Source organism: Leucopleurus acutus (assembly GCF_964270905.1).
Source record: "Leucopleurus acutus genome assembly, chromosome: 1".
Classification (NCBI taxonomy): Eukaryota; Metazoa; Chordata; class Mammalia; order Artiodactyla; family Delphinidae; genus Leucopleurus; species Leucopleurus acutus.
In genome coordinates, this window is record NC_139142.1 from 49,487,366 (window position 1) to 49,511,879 (window position 24,514).

At 34.9% G+C, this 24,514-nt stretch overlaps 1 protein-coding gene across 1 annotated transcript in view; it reads left to right on the top strand.

The window, feature by feature from the left end:
• The window catches only part of MAP4K5 (mitogen-activated protein kinase kinase kinase kinase 5), a 137,992-nt gene that overhangs the window by 65,125 nt on the left and 48,353 nt on the right, over window positions 1-24,514 (top strand). Inside the window, exons 7-14 of the mRNA XM_082832394.1 lie at window positions 88-135; window positions 550-592; window positions 1,371-1,443; window positions 4,861-4,992; window positions 6,884-6,946; window positions 9,179-9,260; window positions 10,425-10,541; window positions 22,697-22,775. Of these exons, the coding sequence (XP_082688520.1) occupies window positions 88-135; window positions 550-592; window positions 1,371-1,443; window positions 4,861-4,992; window positions 6,884-6,946; window positions 9,179-9,260; window positions 10,425-10,541; window positions 22,697-22,775 (637 nt within the window). The remainder of the gene's footprint in view (window positions 1-87; window positions 136-549; window positions 593-1,370; window positions 1,444-4,860; window positions 4,993-6,883; window positions 6,947-9,178; window positions 9,261-10,424; window positions 10,542-22,696; window positions 22,776-24,514) is intronic.

Sequence of the window (24,514 nt, forward strand, 5' to 3'; positions counted from 1 at the left end):
TTTCTTACTCAATAAGATCTTTAAGTAGAAATTTAGATGTGAAGTTTGTAGTTTTGCTAATGCATACATTTTTATTTTAAACTTCAGGGTCTTGCCTATTTGCATACTAAAGGCAAAATGCATAGAGATATCAAGGTAAGTTTATTTAACTCGATTTAAACTCAATATGTTTAAGACTCAAAGGCATAGAGAACAGAGCTGTGGTTGCCTAGGGGGAGGGGGTGGGGGAGGGGAGGACTGAGAGTTTGGGATTAGCAGGTGCAAACTATTGTATATAGGATGGATAAACAAAGTTCTACTGTATAGCACAGGGAACTGTATTCAATATCCTAAGATAAGCCATAATGGAAAAGAATATTAAAGAAAAGAATGTCTCTGTGTATAACTGAGTCACTCTGCTGTACAGCAGGGATTAGCACAACACTGTAAATCAACTACACTTCAATAAAAGAATAATAATAAAAAATAAATTCAATATGTTTAAATTGATAATTTTATTGAAAGGAATTTTATGATGCTAATTTAATGGTATTTGTATTTTTGTTTTAGGGTGCAAATATTTTATTGACAGATCATGGTGATGTAAAATTAGGTATGTTATTTCAAATTCCTAAAATTTTTTTTCAAAAAATTTTAGTATAATTTTAAATGAGAATAACATTATACAAATTTAGTATTCACATGAAGAGCTACAGTAATGTTCATCTTTTGACCCAGTAATTTTACTTTTTTCAGTTTAAGGAAGTTAATCCTAAAGATAAAAAATCCATATTTGCTAAAGTATTAATCATAACATTATTTATAATAGGGAAAAAATGGAAACATAGGTCTAGCAGTAGAAAAACTTTTAAACTGTGATAAATCAACTTATGGAACATTATTCAGTGATCAAAATTAATAGTTAAGAAGAATAAGAGTAAAATCCCCTAATGTGTTAAATGACAAAAATGAACTATGTGAGTCTTTAGTTTTTTATAACCATGTTTAACAGCAATAAAAGAAGTTTATACATAGAAAAAGGAACTTTTAAAAATAACACCAAAATTCTAACCTGGTTGTGTTAGAATAAAAGCAATCCAGGTGGATTTTTTTTTTTCCAACTTAACTCAAGGTACTTGTAATGGAAATTTTTTTATTATCTGTGTTCTTAATAAAGTATGTTTTCATTCTAATAAAGTACCAGTAAGTTATTTTCTTTTAATGATTATGTTTTGAACTAAGCAAGAAGAGATTTAGGTATTCAATATATATACATTTCTTTAGTATTACTATCTGAATTATTAATAATGGCATCCCTGAGTGTCAAATATAGAAATGGTGGTGGTTTTATTGAAAACCAAAATTCTCTGTTTTGTTTTTTTCCCCACCAGCTGACTTTGGTGTGGCTGCAAAAATAACAGCTACCATTGCCAAGAGAAAATCTTTCATTGGCACCCCTTATTGGTAAGATATTATTATAATTGAATTTTGTGCATTTTTATTTCTTCAAGGTTAGTGATCAGCATTCTTGCTTAGTAATAAAATTGGTGCTTGACTGGAGTCTGGACACTTGCGTGCTCCTTGACACTATCATAGGTCTGATTGGGTTAGGGAATTTTGATACACATTTCCATTGTCCAGCTTTCCCTGTGTTAAAGTGCTAATAATTCCTACTGTCCCTCAGATGCTGTGTTGAGAGGGCTCATAGGTAGCAGATTTTCAAAAGAAAATTGTGTTACAATCTTTTGTCATTTTATTACCCTTTCTTTGGTATTGCTTGTATTTTAATCTAGGACTTCACTTTCTTGTTAAACCTCATGCATCCTACACTATCATTAGTCCTCACCAGCCACCCTACTTCTAATGCATCCTACCAATTACTGACAAAATAATCTTTCTAAAACACTGCTTTCATTAATGAAGTTAGATAATTGAAATATAATAAAAAGCCTAGTAATAAACCTTAATGTGTAAAATACTGAGTATTATAAAAAGTGACATTTAAAGTTTATGTGAAAGATTGGATTCTTTAATATACAGTGCTTGGATAATTTATTATTTGGAAAGAATTTTAGAGTAGCTCCATACTTCATACCTAACGCCAAAATAAATTATAGATGGAACCTCAAAGAGTTATTGATCAGGGATGATATTTATACTAGATTTGATGTGTTCAGTCTTTTTATCTCATTAGCAAATTTTTATATAAAGGTTTTTTGTTTTCTTTGGGGGGCTGCGTTGGGTCTTTTTTGCTGTGCGTGGGCTTTCTCTAGTTGTGGCGAGCGGGGGCTACTCATTGCAGTGCGTGGGCTTCTCATTGCTGTGGCTTCTCTTGTTGCGGAGCACAGGCTCTAGGCACATGCGCTTCAGTAGTTGTAGCATGCAGGCTCAGTAGTTGTGGCTCGTGGGCTCTAGAGCACAGGCTCAGTAGTTGTGGCGCACACACTCAGTTGCTCTGCAGCATGTGGGATCTTCCTGGACCAGGGCTCACACCCGTGTCCCCTGCATTGGCAGGCAGACTCTTAACCACTGCACCATCAGGGAAGCCCTATATAAAGTTTTAAAACTCACATTGCTAATACTTTTTCTTTAAAAATAAAATTCACAAGTTATACAATAAAAATCCTCACTTTGAGTTTCAAAAGTTGTGTATGGAAATAGTTAAATATAAAGATGAAACCAAAAGAACTATCAGTGACTGCTTCAAGAGTTGAGTAAGTCTTTCTTGGCATAAAAGTATAAAACATTGCTAGATTTGTTTGATAGATTTAACTACATGAAAATTTAAGGCTTCTATATGTCTACCAGCTTAAACAAAAGTAAAAGGCAAGTAACAAATCAAGAAAGAAAATATGACAAATTAGGTTTTAATATCGTTAATATGTAAGTTCTTAACAATTCAATAAAAAGAATGTTTCTGCTAATTAGAAGCAGTTATTAAAATATATGAGATCTCAAAAAATATATATGAGATCTCATAAGATATGAAAATTGTTTCCCCCAGTGATGACCCAAACTGTACATTAAATAAACAATGATATTCTTTTCTATCAAATTAAAAAATATTTGGAATCATGGGTAATACCTATGACTATCAATAAATATTTGACAGTGAAAGTGGAAGTTAGTAGAACAGTTTTGAAGGATAATTTGGCAGTAATGTTTTTCAAAAACCTTAAGCAATGTTTATGTTCTTTAGTCTCAATTCTGCTTGTTGTAATTTATCAGAGCCATGAATTGATATATGAAAAGCTTTATCACATTTCTTTAATAATGAAAAATTGAGAGCATGCATATGTAACAGGAATTATAAGGAAATTACGTACAGTCATTCAAGTCAATGGGATAAGTTGCTGATATTAAAAATCATGTTGTAAAAGATGAATGGTCAGTGCATGACTGTTGACAACAGTCCTGGTCAATTTGGCGCTCAGTTAGCCACCACTGATTCTAGAGGGCACAGGAGATGAAATCTGTATGTTTTCTCTGGATTCCAGCTCAACTTCCTTACTCTGTAATCATCTTGTTCCATGGTGATCATTTTCTTCCCTATAATCCTATACCCATTATTATGTATGTAGTACTTGCATGTAGCATTTTTGGTATAGGTGTTTTATATCCTTAACTGCACTTAAGTTGAGAGACATTGTGTTATATAAGTTTGTGTAACCTAAGTGCACATAAAAACAACTTCTACCTTGTTGATATTCGACATAAATAAAAAATAATTTAAAAATTATAAACATTCAAAAAATAAACGAGTATTTCCCCTGAGCAATATCACCTATGCTTTTATAACTTCAGATGCCATCATTATACACCATTGACTCCCAAATAGGTAACTCGAATTCAGCTACTCAGTTGACCTTCAGTCTTATATATACTCAACAGTTGTTTGATAATAGCACTACTTCAGTATCCACAAGCATTTTATACTCAAATCAATCTCTTCAGTCAGCCCCTTTCATTCTATGCCCCCTGCCACTGCCTTTGAAAAGTCCTTTATTTTTCCCTTGTGTTTTTCAGATAGTCTTCTAACTCATCTACCTGATTCTGGTTTCACCTCTTCTCACACTATCCTTCATGTTGCCATAAGTTTTATATCATAATTAAATCTTTCACTTTTTACAGTAAAGTCTAAACTTCCTTATATAATCATTCATTATCTAGCCTCTGTCTCTGAGGTTTATTTTCCAAATACGTTCTAGACCCTCTCAAACTGTGATGAATGACCTTGTTTTATTTTTTTTCATTTTCTGTCCATCACAGACTAATACATTTATAAAATAAACTACTAAAAAAAATGATCATTTATCTGGATGAGAATACCTGCTCTCAGTTTCTGCACTTATCACAGACTGATAACAAGCTGTTTATGGCCCTATACCTGTCTGTAGGTCATATATTGAGTAGCACTGTCCTATCACCTTTCCAGGTGTTCCATACTGTCCTGTCCCCCTGCATTTGTACTTGTTTCCTCTGACTAAAATGTCCCCTTAGCTCCCTGCTAATTCATTCTATAAATCTCTCCTCCTTTGGGAGCTTTTCTCTGACCTTCACAGAGATTTAGGTGTTCTTTTTCTTTTCCCATGTTATAAAACAAGATTCATAAGACAGAAACTAAAGTAAGACAACACAGTTTTTCCTCAGAGCAACAGTATTCAGAGAAGGTTCAAGATTTTTAAATAATAAGTTTTAAAAGAGTGTGTGTATCTGTGTATATATGTGGTCTTATATTAAGTCTTTTCTAGTAAAGTTTCTTCTTTCCTAGTGAATGCCTCTCAGCCTCTTTCCCTCCAAGAAGTCTAGTGAATATAACAAAGAACAGATTTCATATCATTTTTTAAAAATAAAAATGTTATATTAATTGATTCCTTCTAGGATGGCCCCAGAAGTTGCAGCAGTAGAAAAGAATGGTGGCTACAACCAACTCTGTGATATCTGGGCAGTAGGAATAACAGCAATTGAACTTGGAGAACTTCAGCCACCTATGTTTGATCTTCATCCCATGAGGTGTTCTCAGTATTTACAATTATGCAGTTACTAGTAAGGGCTTCAGGGAGAGTGAAATACTCATAACTTGGGTATTCCAAGCTCATTTTAAAGTATGTTGAAATAGTGAAAGTGTTCTGAGGGACTTAGGGATAATCTCATCTAAAACCTGATCTCTCTTGTATTGCTACTTCTAAGACAACATAGAGTGAATCATCTATACTGTCTGAAGCATAAAACAAATTTCCTTTAAAAATCATACTAGGATACAGCAGTTATCATTAAAAAAGTCTTTTTAAGTCTTTGTTTATTCGTCTATTAATTAAAAATGGGCTTTTTTGTCCTAAGTGGATCTATAAACAGATGATAGAATGCAAATGAGGTTTTTTTTCTATTCTCATTTGATTTTGTTTCTTTTTACTTTGTCTAGGGATAAGGAGCAGGTAGATGCTTAGTATAATCATTTATATTTTAGAGTATATTATCTCAGAAAAAAATATTTGAGAGACTGTGTAGGGGTTTTTAATATTTTGAAGGAAAAAATAAATTGGGCTAAAATTTAAACTTTTAATGTAAATAGTATAAAGTTAAAAAGAAAATCAACAAAATACAGTATTCTCCTAACACATGTTAGACAGCAGGTTACTATATATTACGTAGATAACTCATTCAAAGACTCTTAAGAGCAAAAGATAAATTGTTTATGAGCAAGTACCAGATACTAAAGAAACATGGAAAACTATTTAACCTCACAAGTACCTAAAGATATATGAGTTAAGCGATATCTGCTTTTAGCTGAAATGCTGTTAAGTACAGCCCTTTAGGAAAATAATTTAGATGTTATTTGTTATGGGCAATAAAAATGTTGCACTGATTCCACTATTGGAAAAGTTATACTTAGGAAATAATTCAAGAAAAGTAAAAGCTAAGAATTATTCAGTTAGGGATTACAGGGAAAAATCTAAATGTCCATTCGTTGGTGAATTGTTAAGCAAATTATTTAGCAGTTAAGGGCAGCTAATATATATATAAACCAAAGCAACATGGAAAATTGATTATTAGTGAAAAAAGCAGAACAGAATATTGCCTATTATAATTATAATAAGTTAGTAATTGGTTAATATTTAGATAAAGACTGAAAAGAAAAGCAGAACATTTTAAATAATGTCTTAAGGTGGGAGGAATCAGACTTTTTTCTTTTAAGGTTTTCCTTTATATATGAATCATTTAATTTTTAAAAAGAGAAAATATCTTTGGTTTTTAAAAAAAAAGGCTAAGGAGTTTACTTGGAAATATGGGGTTTTGTAGGAAATACTGAAATAAAACTTCCTTCTTAAATCCTCCATCCGTCTAGCCCCATAGTCCATTAAAAAATTGGTCAAAGGTAAGTTCATCGAGAAGGAAAGTCCTCTTGTAGGTTGATTTCTGTTCATAACAAGAGAATGTGGAAAATTATTGTCCAAAAGGGGACAGACTAGGAAGTGGGTATAATTTGCCTATTCACCCAAAATAATTGTAGAGGCTAATCTTTGGTTAAACATACAACCTAATGTTAGAGTAGCATATCATCTCTGTGTGTTACAGAATGATACACAATTATATAGACTTGTGCTTAAGATATAACACTAGTTATATATGTAATGGTATGGTAATAAAAACCTTCTCAAACATTTGGTGCTTCGCCATGTGAATAAGAGCTTGTTGGAAACTTAAAGATCCTTTCTGTAACCAGGAGAAATTTTTCATAGGGTATCCAAAATATAAAATATTAATTTCCATATTCTATACCACTGATCATGAGTACCTACATATGTAGTAATTTGCATAAGTTCATTATAGAATATGATTCTGATTATTAAATGTAATAATTAAAGTGTTTTGTATTGCTCTTTAACTGAAATTTTTATTCCAGGGCCCTCTTCTTAATGTCAAAAAGTAATTTTCAGCCTCCGAAACTAAAGGACAAAACAAAATGGTGAGTTATAGAATATATATAGATTTATAGCATTTTATGGCTGAAAGGGACAAAGGTTCAATTCCCTTATTTTATTAATTTATTTATTTATTTTTGCGGTACGCGGACCTCCCACTGTTGTGGCCCCTCCCGCTGCGGAGCACAGGCTCTGGACGCGCAGGCTCAGCAGCCATGGCTCACGGGCCCAGCCCCTCCGCAGCATGTGGGATCTTCCCAGAACGGGGCACGAACCCGTGTCCCCTGCATTGGCAGGCGGACTCTCAACCACTGCACCACCAGGGAAGCCCTCCCTTATTTTAAAAGTGGTGAAACTGAAACCCAGAGGCATTAAACAGTTTCCCTGAAGTTACACATCTAATTTACTTGCAGAGCTATTGCAAGGATCTAGGTTTATTTTCTGGTCAGTGTTCCTTTATAATGTACTTCTCTCATAAAACTCTGAGCATTTTATTAGTTTTTGGCAGCTTGAATAGGAGGTGTGGTGAGGAAATGATTTGAAATGAATATATTAAGATTTTGGAGATTCATATTTTGCCCTGTATTCCTTTACTCCCATTAATTACATGTTGACTTCCATGAGAAGTAATAGGAGAAGGTTTCCCAGATACAGTGACATTTAAGATCAATCCCTACTGGCTTTTCTCTACTTCTTTCCCTAACATTCAAAAGGTTATTACTTATTTGCATCCTAATCTTTTGTTTCTCATACAACGTAAAGCAGTTTGCCTATTGTAGTCTGTAAAAGACGTCTTCAGTTAAATGGGAAAAACTGAAAATTGTTTTTCTGGTAATGTCTTTCCATACATTTAATAAAAGAAACTGTGGAAGTAAAAGTTTCCAAATTCTTAAATTCAGTAATTCTTCATCTAGAGTACATGGATCTCTTGGGAGATCTTGGGAAATACATGAGCCCCCAGAATTCTTTATGTGTATTCATTTTTTCTGGGGAGACAGTCCATATCTTATTACCGATTCTAAGAGGCCTGTCCCCAGTACAAGTTCTAAACCACTTTTTTATGTTTATTAGCCTGTCTGTATGTACATAGTATTATTTAGGAGCCAGGCCATTCTGGGGATAATGCCAGGAATGAAAGGCAGATCACACTGTAGAAGTAAAGGAGTTTATATCCTTCTGCTAGCTGTATTCCTTTGTATTGACGTGGGTTTCTTCCTATTCGTTATTAGCCTAAGTTCCTAAACAACTGGAACTGGAGGACTTTGTGGCAGGAATGACTGAATATTCATTCAGGAATGAATGACTGTTAGCTAAAACAGCTGCGTTTGTAGTCAGATTCCAGAACAGTCATTACCATTGGAGTACCTTTGCCAGTCTCAGGTGCCTTCTCACTCCGTGATATGTGTGCCACAAGCTACCAAACGTAATGTAGTGATTTGATTTCTCTGAAGAGAACTGCTGTGTCGTTGCTGTCATTGGTAATGATTAAGGTTATTCTCTTTGGTTCTTGCCCAGTCCCTCCTCCAGTGGAATCTCGGCAGTACCTCTCTTTGCCTTTAGTTCATAATCAAAATATGATTTCCTTAATTAATTAATTAATTTTTTGGCCGCTCAGCTTGCGGGATCTTTGTTTCCCGACCAGGGATCAAACCCAGGCCCACGGCAGTGAAAGCGCCAAGTCCTAACCACTGGACCGCCAGGGAATTCCCAGATTCCTTTAATTTATATCTTCTTCCTTTCCCCATTTCATCAATACAGGTAGCAGGAAAACTCACCTGTTTACAAAGATCGCTCTCTCTTCTTTGACCATGTTCCTGAGAAATTCAGTGACTTTTTAAGGGTTTAAACAGTCTCTTACATTACTCACCCTACCTCATGCCACCCAACAATTTGGATATAACAAAACATTTACATAGTGTATAAATTAGGCAATGAGAAAAGGTCATTTTGACTCCTAAGTCGTACCTAGAACACAAGGTTATAAACCTTACAGGTGACACACCTACCCATTTCTAGTTTTTAGTGTATGTTTTAGAGATTATATATCAGTGTTCTGTTAACTTATTGCATTTTACTTAAGAGATGAAGCTGGTATATTCTCCAAGGAATATACTGTGCTTTGGGTTTAGTTTTTTGGCTTATATAGAGCTAAGAGGCCAAAGAAAAAAAATCATGTGTTTCAGTCTTTCTAACTGCTTGTAAGTTAATTTTATTTAGTAACACCAAAGAACTAATATTAGTGAAATATTTTTGTACGTGTCTCTTTTTATTTGAAGGTCATCAACATTCCATAATTTTGTCAAAATAGCACTAACCAAAAACCCCAAAAAAAGACCAACCGCTGAAAGACTTCTGACTGTAAGTCATTGAATTTATAGGAGTATTTTCTGTAGTCATGCAGTAATTAGACATATCACTGGAACAATAGTATTTAGATTTTTAATATAAAAATGTTAGTGATCTCTTACAGCAGGGGTCAGCAAACATTCTGTAATGAGCCAAATAGTATATATTTTAGGCTTTGTGGGCTATACAGTCTCTGCTGCATCTCCTCAGTTTTGCCGTGGTAGCACAAAAGCATCCATAGACAGTATACATGAAAGGTATGGCTTTAACACCCAATAAAACTTTATTTACAGAAGGAGGCAGTGCACCAGATTTTGCCCATGGACGGTAGTTTGCCAACCCCTGCCTTGGAGAAAACTCTTAAAAATGTTGCTTTCATCTAAAATTAATTGCTTTAACCACATAGCATGGGGAGATCAGCTCGGTGCTTTGTGTCCACATTAGAGGGGTGGGATAGGGAGGGTGTGAGGGAGATGCAAGAGGGAGGAGATATGGGAATATATGTATATGTATAGCAGAATCACTTTGTTGTACAGCAGAATCTAACACACCATTGTAAAACAATTTACTCTAATAAAGATGTTTAAAAAATAAATACATAAAATTAATTGCTTTTCTTGGCTTCTTATGTAAATTTATAGAATGCCCTTATGTGTGCATGTCTTTATAAAATACTTTTATATTAGAAAAAGTTGATGATTATAACAATCTAAGAAAACTTTATTTAAATATTATAAAATGTAATTATGTATCTTACTACATTAACATAATTTTATTGAATTAAATATATGCAAATATAGATGCTTTTTTTCTTATTGTGATATGGACTGTACCTCAGTATTCATTTGCATATTATTATAATGACATGCATAAAAAATGTCATTGTTATAGCCAAGGTTGTAATTTGACAACCTAACACGGATTGGTTAACTTTAAATAGAGAAATTATTCATGTTATAAATTTACCTCACAATGGTTCTTTAGCTTTATAATATATAATTATGAATTCTCTGATTAATATTTTTACTAATACATTCTCTAATTTATTTGCATTAGTAGGCTTCCATATGCTTGTCTCTGATAATTACTGAATGGAAAAGAACAAATAGCAATTTCTATGAGCCATAGATATAAAAGCATACTCATGAAGTTTTGTTTTGTTTTGTTTTTACTTAGCATACATTTGTAGGACAGCCAGGTCTCTCTAGGGCCTTAGCAGTTGAACTGTTGGACAAAGTGAATAATCCAGACAACCATGCACATTACACCGAAGGAGATGATGATGACTTTGAGGTAAGGAATGCTTGCAGTCTAATATTTGAAAACAAATGTTTAATGTGGCCTTAGACTTTGTTTTTTAATTCACTCTTTTAAGTTAGTTGAAATAGATTTAGTAACAAAGATTAATTAGCAGTGTAAACTACACTTGTCCTGCTCATAATTACCAATTGATACTTTTCTTAATCCTAGTTTTGGGAAGGAACTAGGATTACTGTTCTTCTTAGCATTATAACATTTTGTTTTCTTAGTTGGTTTGCTTAAAGTTATCAAGAGGTATCTACAATTAGAATCACATCTGTGCCTTTTTCCTCCCAAAATCCACAAGTGTTTCCTCCCTAGACCTCAGCTTCTGTAGTGAGAGTTTGATCTTTTCCAAGACAATACAGGTTTTAGGAGCATTGCTTTGCACTAGGAGAACAAAAGTTTAGCCAGAGCACATGTACATATTATTTTTCACAAAAGAGACTCCTTAGAAATCCATGTGGTCATTTTTTTTTAGTTTCTCTGTTACACAGATCATTAACAGAATACAAATCATTTTTTAAATTAAGCTGAGGTTCCCATAGAAAAAGCTGTATTTTCTAATACTTATTCAAAACTATTATTTCTTATGTAATTACATATAGAGCTATTCATAACTATGCTTGTCTTCTCTGAAAATATGTAGAATTATTTTGAATATATTTAACAACACGACCTGTAAATCAGAAATGAGGGACTTCCTGCCCATTTTTGGATACCTGTTTATGCCTCTCTATATATAGCATAAATGTATTTTTTCACTGGTATCTCTTTCTCTCTTTTATGATTCCTTTTTATTTCTGTCTCTTCATTTCTCTTTATGCCTTTATATCCCTTTATACCTCTATCTTCAGTTCTGGTAAGACTATAGGACTAAACTTTATGTGTTATTATTTATTGAAGGAAATTTTCTACTTCAGGTACTTAAGTTTCAAATTATATCATATAAGTATCATGATAACTATTAACATTCATTGGGTAGTCTTCATGTACCAAGTGTTAGGCTAAATAATTTCCACGTTAACTCATCCAATACTCAAAACGGTCCTTGGCAATATGTACTATTACTATCCCCATTTTACAAATAAGAAATGAAGGAGAAAGAATAGAAGTAATTTCATTTGCCCGAGATCATATGCCTAGCAACTAGTGGAACCAGGATTTGGATCCAGGCAAACTGACTTTAGAACCTACTCTTAGTTAATATACCATCATTTCTATATATATACTTAATAGAAATTGTCATTAAACAGTCTTTACAAACTAATCATTGTCTAGTATATAACATAGTCTTGTCATGTCGTAAGGTACCCAGTGAATATTTTATTGAATGTTAAGTGAACTTTAATTGAAAATATTAAATAAACCAGCCATACATAGATTTCTTTTTACTTAAACCATCATTTGCAGACTTGTAATAATAAGATTTTAATCTCTTAAAAACTCAAAATTGTTCAAATTGTTTTAGTTTAAATGAAGCATTAGATATTACTTGATTCCTCAATTAGTGTTTCACTGGTTATGTAAATAACCAAACTCCTCTTTCATTCCCCACACAATTTTGCCAGGCTTCCTAAATCCACTCTTACATTTGGAATTCTCTATTTCTGTTTAATGATATCACCATAATTTTTAGTCCTTGAAATGCAAAACCTTGTTCCAGGCAGTTGGAGACACAATAGTGGGTGAGATTGACATGATCCCAATCTTCAAAGAACTTACAGAATGGTCTCAAAGGAAACTTAGAAATACCAACAAATAATTTACAAGTGTGATAACTGTTACAAAAAGGGAAAGACAGGGTGCTATGCAGGCATATTTTAGGGACAGGAAAGGACTCACTGTAGAAACAATATGTAAGATGAAAGCCTGAAGGATAAATAGTAATTAAAAGAAAAGACCAGTCAGAAGTGTTCTGAGCAAAAGGAAGAATAGCATGTTTGAAAGCCCTAGTGATAAGAGAGAGTGTGGTATACTTGAGGAATTAAAGAAAAGTAAGTCTGTTAGAGCAGAAAACAAGGAAGGAATTTGGTGGGAGATTAGGTCACAAAGCTAGACATTTCAAATGAAAAAAAATGGGGGCTTTAAGGGCAGTAGAAACCATTAAAGGGTAAGGGAGTGATGTAATCAGATGTGCATTTTTTTTTCTTTAAAGATCTCTGACTTCAGAGTGGTGTTTTCATTCCTAAAGTCCTCTTAAGAGACTGTTGAAGTTATCCAGGATATAGATACTGATGTTTTGTAATAGGATGGTAGGGAAAAGATGGAAAAAGTGAACTAATTAAAGAATTATGTGAGAGAGTTGGTGATTGGATGTAGAAATGAGGAAGGGGCATGTTAAAAGGGTTACTCCCAGATTTTGACTTGAACAGCTGGGTGGATATAAAAGTGCCACTTGTTGAGATAGAAATACTAAAGATCAGATTTGGGAAGAAAGGTGAGTTCAGTTTTGTATATGGTGATTTTAATGTTGCACCAGATTTCCAAATGGAGAAGTCTTATTAGGAGTTAGATATGTGGTTATAGCTTGGGGAGAAAAGTTTGGACTAGAGATATAAATTTGAGAGTTATTAGATATAATGGTTGTAGTTGATACCTTAAAGAGTAAATGTGATCATCCAAGGGAAGCATGTAGAATGAGAAGAAGGCCTAGGACAGCTTTTGGGGGAAATTCCTCCCCAAAATTAAAAATCTGGTACCCAAAGAGGAATGGCAAAGGATTAATAAAGAACATTAAAAGACAGTAGGAAAGTTTCAACAAGAATACTGCCTAGAAGTTACATTAAAGAAATCTTTGGATTTAGGTGTTGATGTTTGATTACTTTAAAGGGATAATTTAGGGACTTCCCTGGTGGTCCAGTGATTAAGAATCCACCTTCCAATGTGGGAGACGTGGGTTCCATCCCTGGTCAGAGAACTAAGATCCCACATGCCACAAGGCAACTAAGCCCGCATGCCACAACTGCTGAACCTGTGCACTTTAGAGTCCGTGTGCCACAATTAGAGAACCCATGTGCTCTAGAGCCTGGGTGCCACAACTAGGTAGAAGCCTGAGTGCTGCAACGAAAGAATGCACATGCTGCAATGAAGATCCGGCGTGCCGCAGCTAAGACCCAATGCAGCCAAATAAATAAATAATTATTTTTTAAAAAGGATAATATAAAAATACTAGAGGTAAAGCTAGGCTGGAGTGGTTTGAAAAATAAATTTATTTATGAAATTCAGTTGTGAAAGAGGGGGATAAGATAGAGCAGTAGTTGTAGGAAAATGAGTTGACAGTGGCTTTGTCTGTCTTCTGTCTCTCTATTTTTTGGCTATTGATTGATTGATTTTTTTTTTATATGGGGCAAAAAAGTTTAAACAGGATGCTTATGAAAAGGATCCAATAGTTATAGATAGAAGAGTCAAGAAGCAAGGTGAATAGGCAAAGTCCTTGAAAAGAAGGAGAAGGTGAGATCTAGATTATAACAAGGGACTTGATCTTAAAGAAACACTTCTTGAAAGGCTTTCTTGGGAAATGTGGCATAGATGGTGCCTTGAAGACCTTGAGCTCACCTCCTCCAGTGGCCACACCAAATTTCAACTATCTATGAGAATGACCTGAAGACTAGCATAAAAGACTTTCTACAACTGAAGACATAAATAAGGAACCACAATGAGATGGGTAGGAGAGGTGGAGACATGGTATAGTCAAGACCCACCTCCCTGGGTAGGTGACCCGCAAACAGGAGGATAATTACAATTGCAGATGTTCTCCCCAAGGAGCGAAGCATCTGAGCCCTGTGTTGGGCTCCCCAGCTGAAGGGTCCTGCACTGGGAAGACAGGGCCCCAAAACATCTGTCTTTGAAAGCCATCCTGGGCTTGCATACAAGAGAGCCAGAGGGCTGTAGGAAACAGAGACTCTGCTCTTATGAGGTGTGTGCAAAATCTCACATAGTCCAAATCCTAGCACAGAGCCAGTAATTTGAAAGGAACCCACCTGCTGATCTTGCAGAACCTCTTGGAGTGGCAGGAGACAACTGGTAGTCCCCCTAAAGATATAGATGGCGACAGCTGTATTTGAGAGTTTCTTCTACCACTAGGGCATCAATGCTGACAACCACCATTTTGGAGTCCTCCCACTACCCTATTAGTGCTGGGGGCTTATCTGCCCACCAGTGTGCTGGCACCAACCCTGAGCTTCCCTGATCCCCATAGCTAGCTGCCTTTGAACCTGGCCCTGCCCACCAGGAGACCAGCACCAGCCCTGGGACCCTGCACCAGTAAGATCCTAGCAACCAACTGGGCCAGAGGCCATGCCTACCCACCAGCACACCCACAGGTGTGGTCAGCCTTGCCACAACAGAAGGACCCACACAGCCCACATAGGGGGCATCCCTAGAGCATACAGCTCTGCTGCCCAGAGGGGTGTGCTGTTGGATCCCATAGGATGTCTCTTACATAAGGCCGCTCCTCCCAAATTCAGGAAACATAGCTGATCTACCTAATACTTACAAATAAACACAGAGAACTAGGCAAACAGAGGCAGAGGACTATGTTACACAGTCTACTGATAAAGAGTTTAAGGTAATAATCGTAAAGATTCTCAATGAACGCAGGAGAGGGATGGAAGAACACAGTAAGAGTTTTAATAAAGAGTTAGAAAATATAAAGGAGAACCAAACAGAGCTGAAGAATACAATAACTGAAATTAAAAACACACTAGAAAGAAATAATAATAGATTTGGTTATATAGAGGAACAGATCAGTGAACTGGAAGACGGAGTAGTGGAAATCACCTAAGCTGAAGAGGAAAAAGAGAAAAGAATTTTTTAAAAGGGTGGTTTATGAGACCCCTGAGACAATATCAAGTGTACTAACATTCACATTCTAGGGATCCCAGAAGAAGAAAAGAGGGAAAGGAGCAGAGAACTTATTTGAAGAAATAATAGCTGAAAAATTTCCTAACCTGGAAAAAAAAGAGAAACCAAGGTTCATACCAAGACGTATTATAATAAAAATGTCAAAAATTGAAGATAGAGGGCTTCCCTGGTGGCGCAGTGGTTGAGAGTCCGCCTGCCGACGCAGGGGACATGGGTTCGTGCCCCGGTCTGGGAAGATCCCACATGCTGCGGAGTGGCTAGGCCCGTGAGCCATGGCCGCTGAGCCTGTGCGTCCGTAACCTGTGCTCCGCAACGGGAGAGGCCACAACAGTGAGAGGCCCGCGTACCGCAAAAAAAAAAAAAAAATTGAAGATAGAGAATCTTAAAAACAGCAAGAGAAAAGCAACTAGATATGTACAAGGGAACTTCCATAAGATTCTCAGCTGACTTTTCAGCAGAAACTCTGCAGGTCAGAAGAGAGTGACACATTAAATCCAAAGTGATAAAGGAAGAAACCTGCAACAAAGAACACTCTGCTTGGCAAGGCTATCATTCAGTTTTGAAGGAGAGATAAAGAGTTTTACAGACAAGCAAAAACTAAGAGAGTTCAACACCACTAAACCAGCTTTCAAAAAATGTTAAAAGGACTTCTCTAAGTGGAAAAGAAAAGACCACTATTAGAAATACCAAAATTACAAATAGAAGAATCTCACTGGCAAAGGCAAACATATAGTAAAGGTAGTAGACCAGTCATTCATAGAGCTAGTATGAAAGTTAAAAAATAAAAGTAGTAAAATCATCTATATCCACAGTAAATAGTTAAGGTATTCACAAAACAAAAAAGATGTAAAACATGATGTCAAAAAAGCATTAAACATGAGGCAGAGGTAGGGGGTAAAAATTCAGGGTTGTTAGAATGTGTTTGAACTTGAGAGATCATCAGGTTAAAAAAATTTTGTGTGTGTGTTGTTGTTGTTGTTGTTGTTGTTATCTGTGAACCTTATGGTAACCCCAAACCAAAAACCTATAAGAAATACACCCTAAAGAAAGAGAAAGGAATCCAAACATAACACTAGTAATTAAATCACAAGGTAAGAGAGCAAAAGAAGAAAGGAACAAAAAAGAACTACAAAAACAACCAGAAAACAATTAACAAGATGGCAACACATACATACCTATCAGTAATTACTTTAAGTGTAAATGGACTAAATGCTCCATTCAAAAGACATTGAGGGCTTCCCTGGTGCTACAGTGGTTAAGAGTCCACCTGCCAATGCAGGGGACATGGGTTCGAGCCCTGGTTAAGGAGGATCCCACATGCCACGGAGCAACTAAGCCTGTGCACCACAGCTACTGTGCCTGCGCTCTAGAGCCTGCAAGCCACAACTACTGAGCACACGTGCCACAACTACTCAAGCCCACACACCTAGAGCCTGTGCTGTGCAACAAGAGAAGCCACTACAATGAGAAGCCTGTGCACCGCAACAAAGAGTAGCCCCCACTCGCTGCAACTAGAGAAAGCCCGCATGCAGCCAAAAATAAAAATAAATAAAATAAAAGTTTTTTAAAGAAATTTTAAAAAAAAGACAGAATGGATGAATGGACCCAAAAATGAGACCCCTATATATACTGCCTACAAGAGACTCACTTCAGATCTAAAGACACACACAGACTGAGTAACGGGATGGGAAAAGGTATTCCATACAAATGGAAATCTGTAAAAAGCTGTAGCAATGTTTATATTAGACAAAATAAACTTGAAAACAAAGACTGTAGCAAGAGCCAAAGGACATTACACAGTGATCAAGAGATCAGTCCAAGAAGATGCAACAGTTGTAAATATATATGCACCCAATAGGAGCACCTCAATATATAAAGCAAATGTTAATAAATATAAAGGGAGAAATTGACAGTAACACAATAATAGTAGGGGAATTTAATACACCACTTACATCAATGGACAGAAGATCCAGAAAGAAGGAAACACTGGCTTTAAATGACACATTAGATCAGATGAACTTAATAGATAAAATAGAACATTCTATCCAAAAGCAGCAAAGTATATATGCTTTCAACTGCTACCTTCTCCGGGATAGATCACCTGGTAAGCCACAAAACAAGGCTCAATAAATTTAAGATTGAAATCATACCAAGCATTTTTTCTCACCACAATAGTATGAAACCAGAAATCAACTACAAGAAACAAACTACAAAAAACACAAACATGTGGAGGCTAAATAATATGCTCTTAACTAACCAATGGGTCACTGAAGAAACCAAAGAGGAAATCAAAAAATAACTGGAGACAAATGAAAATAGAAACACAACCATCCATCCAAAATCTATGGCATTCAGCAAAAGCAGTCTAAAGGGGAAGTTTTTAGAGATAGATGTCTACCTCAGGAAACAAGAAAAATCTCAAACATCTGACCATACACCTAAAGGAACTAGAAAAAGAAGAACAAACAAAACCAAAAGTTAGTAGAGGGAAAGAAATAATAAAGATCAGAGCAGATATAACTGAAATAGAAACTTAAAAAAAAATGGAAAAGAACAATGAAACTAAGAGTTGGTTCTTTGAAAAGATAAATTGATAAACCTTTAGCCAGACTCATCAAGAAGAAAAGAGAGAGGATCCAAATAAAATCATAAATGAAAAGAAGTTACTACTGACACAACAGATAATCGAGAGAATCATAAGAAAATAATACAAACAATTATACACCAATAAAATGGACAACTTAGAAGAAATGGATAAATTTCTAGAGACATACAAACTCCCAAGACTGAATCAGGAAGAAATAGAAAATAAGAAGAGATGGATTACCATTAAGGAAATAGGATCAGTAATACAATAAACTTCCAAAAGTCCAGTACCAGTTTCACAGGTGAATTCTACCCAACTTTTAGAGAAGAGTTAATAGCTATCCTTCTCAAACTATTCCAAAAAATTGCAGAGGAAGGAATGCTTGTGAATTATTTCTACAAGGCCAGCATCACCCTGATACTAGAATCAGACAAGAACACCACAAAAAAAAAAAGAAGAGAAAGTTACAGGCCAATATAACTGATGAACATAGATGTAAAAATCCTCAACAAAATATGAGCAAATCGAATTCAACAATACGTTAAAAGAATGATACAATACAATGTACAATAATACAGTACAATACTATGATCAAGTGGGATTTATCCCAGGGATACAAGAATGGTTCAGTATCCACAAATAAATCCATGTGAGACACCACATTAACAAATTGAAGAACAAAAATCATGATCATCTCAGTAGATGGCAGAAAAAAGTTTTGACAAAGTTCAACATCCATTTATGTTAAAAACTCTCATCAAAGTGTGTATAAAGGGAGCATACCCAACATAATAAAGGTGCTATATGACAAAACTACAACCAACATCATGCTCAACAGTGGAAAGCTAAAAGTATCTCCTCTAAGATCAAAAACAAGGCAAGGTTGCTCACTCTTGCCACTTTTATTCAGTGTAGTATTGGAAGTCCTAGCCATAGCAGTTAGACAAGAAACATAAGTAAAAGGAGTCCAAATTGGAGAAGAAGTAAAACTGTCACTGTTTGCATATAACGTGATAGTACATATAGAAAATCCTAAAGATGCAGTAAAAAAAGAAAAACAACAACTGTTAGAACTAATAAATGAATTCAGTAAAGTTGCAGGATACAAAATTAATATACAGAAATCTGTTGCATTTCTATACACTAAAAATGAGCAATCAGGGAAATTAAGAAAACAATCCCATTTACAATTGCATCAGAAAGAATAGGGACTTACCTGGCAGTCCAGTGGTTAAGACTCTGTGCTCCCAATGGAGGGGGCATGGGTTTGACCCCTGGTCGGGGAACTGAGATCCCACATGCCACATGGCACAGCCAAAAAAAAAGGATTTGGATTGGAAGAATTAATATTGTTAAAATGACCATATTGCCCAAGGCAGTCTGCAGATTCAGTGCAATTCCTATCAGAATACCAATGGCATTCTTCACAGAACTGGAACAAACAATTCTACAATTTGTATGGAAACACAAAAGACCCCAAATAGCCAAAGCAACTTGAAGAAGAAAAATAGAGCTGGAGGAAGCAGACTCCCTGATTTCAGACTGTACCACAAAGCTACAGTAATCAAAGTAGTGTGGTACTGGCACTACCACAGACACATAGATCAATGAAACAAAATAGAGAGCCCAGAAATAAACCCACATTTATATGGGCAATTAATCTATGACAAAGGAGGCAAGAATATACAGTGGTATACTCCCAATAAATAGTATTGGGAAAACTGGACAGCTACATGCAAAAGTATCAAGCCGGACTACTTTCTCATATCATATACAAAAAATAACTCAAAATGGATTAAACACTTAAACGTAAGACCTGAAACCATAAAACTCCTAGAAAAAGAACATGTGTAGTATGGCCTTTGACATCAGTCTTAGCAATATTTTTTAGTATATGTCTCCTCAGGCAAGGGAAACAAAAGCAAAAATAAACAAATGGGACACATCAAACTAAAAAGTTTTTTGCACAGCAAAGAAAACTCAACAAAACGAAAATGTCACCTACTGAATGGGAGAAGATATTTGCAAATGATATATCCTGATAAGGGGTTAATATCCAAAATATACCAAGAACTCATACAACTGAATATCAAAAGAAAAAAACCCAAATAAAAAATGGGCAGAGGACATGAATAGACATTTTTTCCAAAGAAGACACACAGATGGCCAATAGACACATGAAAAATGCTCAACATCACTAATCATAAGGGAAATGCAAATCAAAACCGCAGTGAGCGATCACCTCACACTTGTCAGAATGGCTAGCATTAAGAAGACTGCAAATAACAAGTGTTGACACTGGTGTGGAAAAAAGGGAATCCTTGTGTTATTGCTTGTGGGATTGTAAATTGGTGCACCCACTATGGAAAACAGTATGGAGGTTCCTCAAAAAAATTAAAAACAGAACTGCCATATTATCTAGCAATTTCATTTCTAGGTATTTACCTGGAGAAAACAAAAACACTAATGTGAAAAGATACATGTACCAACATTACTCACAGTAGCCAACATATGGAAGCAACTTAATGGATAAAGAGGATATGGTGTATATATATACAGTGGAATATCACTTAGCCATTAAAAATGAAATCTCATTTTTGACAACAGGGATGGATGTAGAAGCTATTATGCTAATTAAATAAGTCAGACAAAGACAGATACCACATGATCTCATTTATATGTGGAATCTAAAGAATCTAAAAAGCAAAACAAAATAAAATGAAAACAGACTCAGATACAGAGAAGAAACAGGTGTTTGCCAGAAGGGAGGCTTGTGGGTGTGGGCAAAATAGGTGAAGGGTATTAAGAGGTACAGACTTCCAGTAATATAATAATTAAGTCACAGGGTTATTATACACAGCATAAGGAATATGGTCAGTAATATTAATTTTGTATGGGGACAGATGGTTACTACACATATAGTGGTGATCACCTCTTAATGTATACAAATGTCAAATAATTCTGTAGTACATCAGAAGCTAAAATAATATTATGCGTTAAATATATTTCAGAGTAACAAAAAAAGAAAAATACTTATTTCTTTGCATTAAAGAGAAAGATAGTTTGAGAGTATAGCTAGAAGTTATCTTCTATTTGATTTCTGTTTTCTTTGTGAGCTAGGTGGCAATGTCGTCTCCTGAAAGTGTGGAGGAGGTGGGTTTGAAAAGTGCGGTGAAGCTATGAAATAGTAATTGAGAAGAATGGATGGGTTAAATGACTAGAGAAGTGTTTGTGGGCAAACTTGAAGGCTCAGATGAGATTAATTTTCAATGTGTAATTTTCCTCCAGCAGTGATTGGTACTTCAGATATTAACCAAAGGTAGTTAGTTTAAGTCTTCCAGGGTTGTCATTTTGGTATACCATTGTACAGAAGGATGGCAGGGGTTGGGGAGGGGAGGCAAATCAAATTTAGGATATATGCAAGAGATTGCTTGAAATTATGGGCCACCAACTCTAAACTGGATAGGAAAAGAAGTGAAGATCAGAGAAATGCATGTGGAGAGTGAGAAAGTAATGGATGGATGGACTTGAGATTTCAGTGTGAGCATTTAAAAATTATTGGAGTAAATGAGAGAGTAAGTTCAAAGGATGAGAAGTTTGGAGTATTATGTGAATTCATATATCAGAGCGGATGACAGAGTCCAGGATATGATTTTAGTAGTATAGAGTGCATTGAAGTATGGTAGAAGGTCTTCAGAGATAAGGTCAGAAAACTTAAATCCAGAGCAATGGTCTTTTGAAGTCCTTTGGTATGATGGTGGGTCTTAAAGTAGAGAAAAAGACATCTGAGCCCCTGTCCGAGTCATCAGTGAATGAGAATGAGTCATCAGAAATTTGGTAGATAGGGGTTGAGCTGAAGGCATTGTTTCAAAAGATCAGGAGCTTATACCAAAGGGTGGAAGTGGTAAGCTTTCTCCCTTAGTTTACTACAATACTCTTGCTCAGTCTCCCTCCATATAGTATTTCTTCCCTCCATACCCTCTTACATACTTAATCAGGTTACTCTTAAAGCTGACTCTTGTGACGGCACTCCCTTTCTGTAGAATCTCCAATAAATTCTTTTGCCAAGACATTCAGGGCCTTTCATGATGTGGCTCATCCTCAAGTCTGTCTTTCCAGCTTTGTCATCTCTTCACTTAATGTTCACTGTAGTCAAATAATAACCAACTCCAATTCCCCTAAACACTCCACAATTTCCTTTTTTTCTTGTATCACTTTGTTCGTATTCTTTGTGCTGTCTAAAATACTTTTCCCACCTTGCTGCACATTCAATGCCTACTTGTCCTTCTAGGCCTCACATAAGATTACAGCTTTGTCCTGAAGAATTTCTTTACCCTTTCAGGTGAAAGTCATTTCTTCTTCCCCTGGGCATTAATAGTAATCTTAATGAATGCCACTTATCATTTTCTAATCTTATAAGTGTTTGTGTGTCTTATCTTCTTAGAGTATAAGCTCTTTTGAAGGTAACATTTCCATCTGATTTTCTTTGCATCTCTTCATTATTTTATACAGTATAAACATGGACTAAATGAATACACTTTTAAAGTATCTTAGTGTTCATTTTTAAAAATATTTATCCTACAATTTATTAGTAAGTAGTCATGCTTGTCAATAATTTAATTAAAAGAGAAAGTTTGACCTTCTAACTTTGTCACTGAATTTTTTTAAAGTATATGTATTATGTTTATATTCACAGCCCCATGCAATCATTCGTCATACCATTAGATCTACGAACAGGAATGCCAGAGCTGAACGGACAGCTTCAGAAATAAATTGTATGTGTTTGGTATACATTTTCAATTGGTGGTTTTGGAGGGTTGAGCTGGGTGTTCTTATGGAATTTTTTGGAATAATAAAGTCTCACTAAGTGTGGCTACATACTTTAACATAACAGGATACCTCTAAAATAAAGGCTGCTTTTCTGGCTTGTAATGGAATTCTCTTGGTTTTATAATTAAATAGTTTTTATTTTCTAATTATAAAGTCAATATATGTCTATTGCAGAAAATTTGCAAGAGGAAAAAAGTAGAAAATTAACATTGCCCATAATCATATCACCCAACACCAGCCCACAGATAATATTTTGCTGAATTTCCTTCATGTTTTTTCACGTATAGTTTTACATGACTGAATTTATACTATACATAAAATTTTGCTTAACATAGTCAAAAGTATTTTCTATGTATTCACCTAGGCTTTGTAACCATTATGTTTAATGGTTTTATCCTCTTTTATTGAGTTGATGTATTATAGCTCCTATTGTTGGACCTTTGGGTTGGTTTCAGTTTTTTAAGTCAAGTTAACAATAAGGTGAATATTTTCTAAAGTGCATATTTAAAGGGGGAAATTGATTTTTATTCTATAAATCATTGACAAAAATTTTATATTAACAATATTTGTCATTTTAGCCACATTAATTTGGAAGAACAGATTTGCGAAGAATTCTTAGGTATAAGTATATTGACTTAAATGCATAATTGTTTCGAAAGAGATTTAAAGTAGTTTACATTAAAATAAGCCATAAATAAAAATTATAAACCACAATGGAGGAAGATAATTTATTATATATTTAGGCTAATTAGAATTATTGCAGATGAGCATTTTGTTTTTTTGAAACCAGACATTTCTAGCTTTCTGGATACAGCTTTGGAAATCTAGGTCATTGGAGAGTTAGAATGTCCTTCCCATATCAGTTGTTTTAGTCAGATCTTTTCAAAGTTACACCAATAATTCGAGATTTTCTGTGTTTGTTAGTCCCAGATTGCTGATATGTTCTTATGCTATCTTCTTATATAATCCCCAGTGAACTCTCTGGGCTTCCAATACCAGACAGAAAAGTAGCAAAGTTATATTCCATTAAAAGCTATTGTGTTTATTTTATGCAGCTGTATAGTATTCAATTAATGTAGTCTAAGTGTATCTTTTCTTGTTTAGCTTTTGTCTTCTGTGTCATATTCAGTAAGGTCTTCCTGATTTTAAGGTTATAAAAGGATTTTCCTATTGTTTCTTCTTGTATTTTTACAGTCTCATGTTTTTAATATTTAAATGTTTGATATAAGGTATTAACTTATTTGGTAGAAGGTATGAAATCAACTTCAGTTTCATTCTAAATATCTACCTATTTGCCTCAATGCTATTTATTAAAAACTTGATATTTTTGCTAATAGATTAGATATGCCATCTTTATTATGTACTAAATTGCCACATATATTTTAGGGCTTTTTCTGGAAATTCTATTCTGTTACATTAATATACCTAGTCCTGTGCTGGTCTCATACTTCTGATTATTATCTTTATAATACCTGTTAAAGTGTGATAGAAATAATCCTCCTCCTACTGTCCCTCACCCCCTCCACACAAACACACACACAAACACCACGTTGCTGTCCTTTTCTGTTATATTTGGCTATTATATTTTCCCTACATAAATGCAAGAATCAGCTTACCAAGTTAAAAGAAATCAGTGTTTTTACTGAGATCTCATAAATTTGTACACTAACTTATAAGTGTCTGG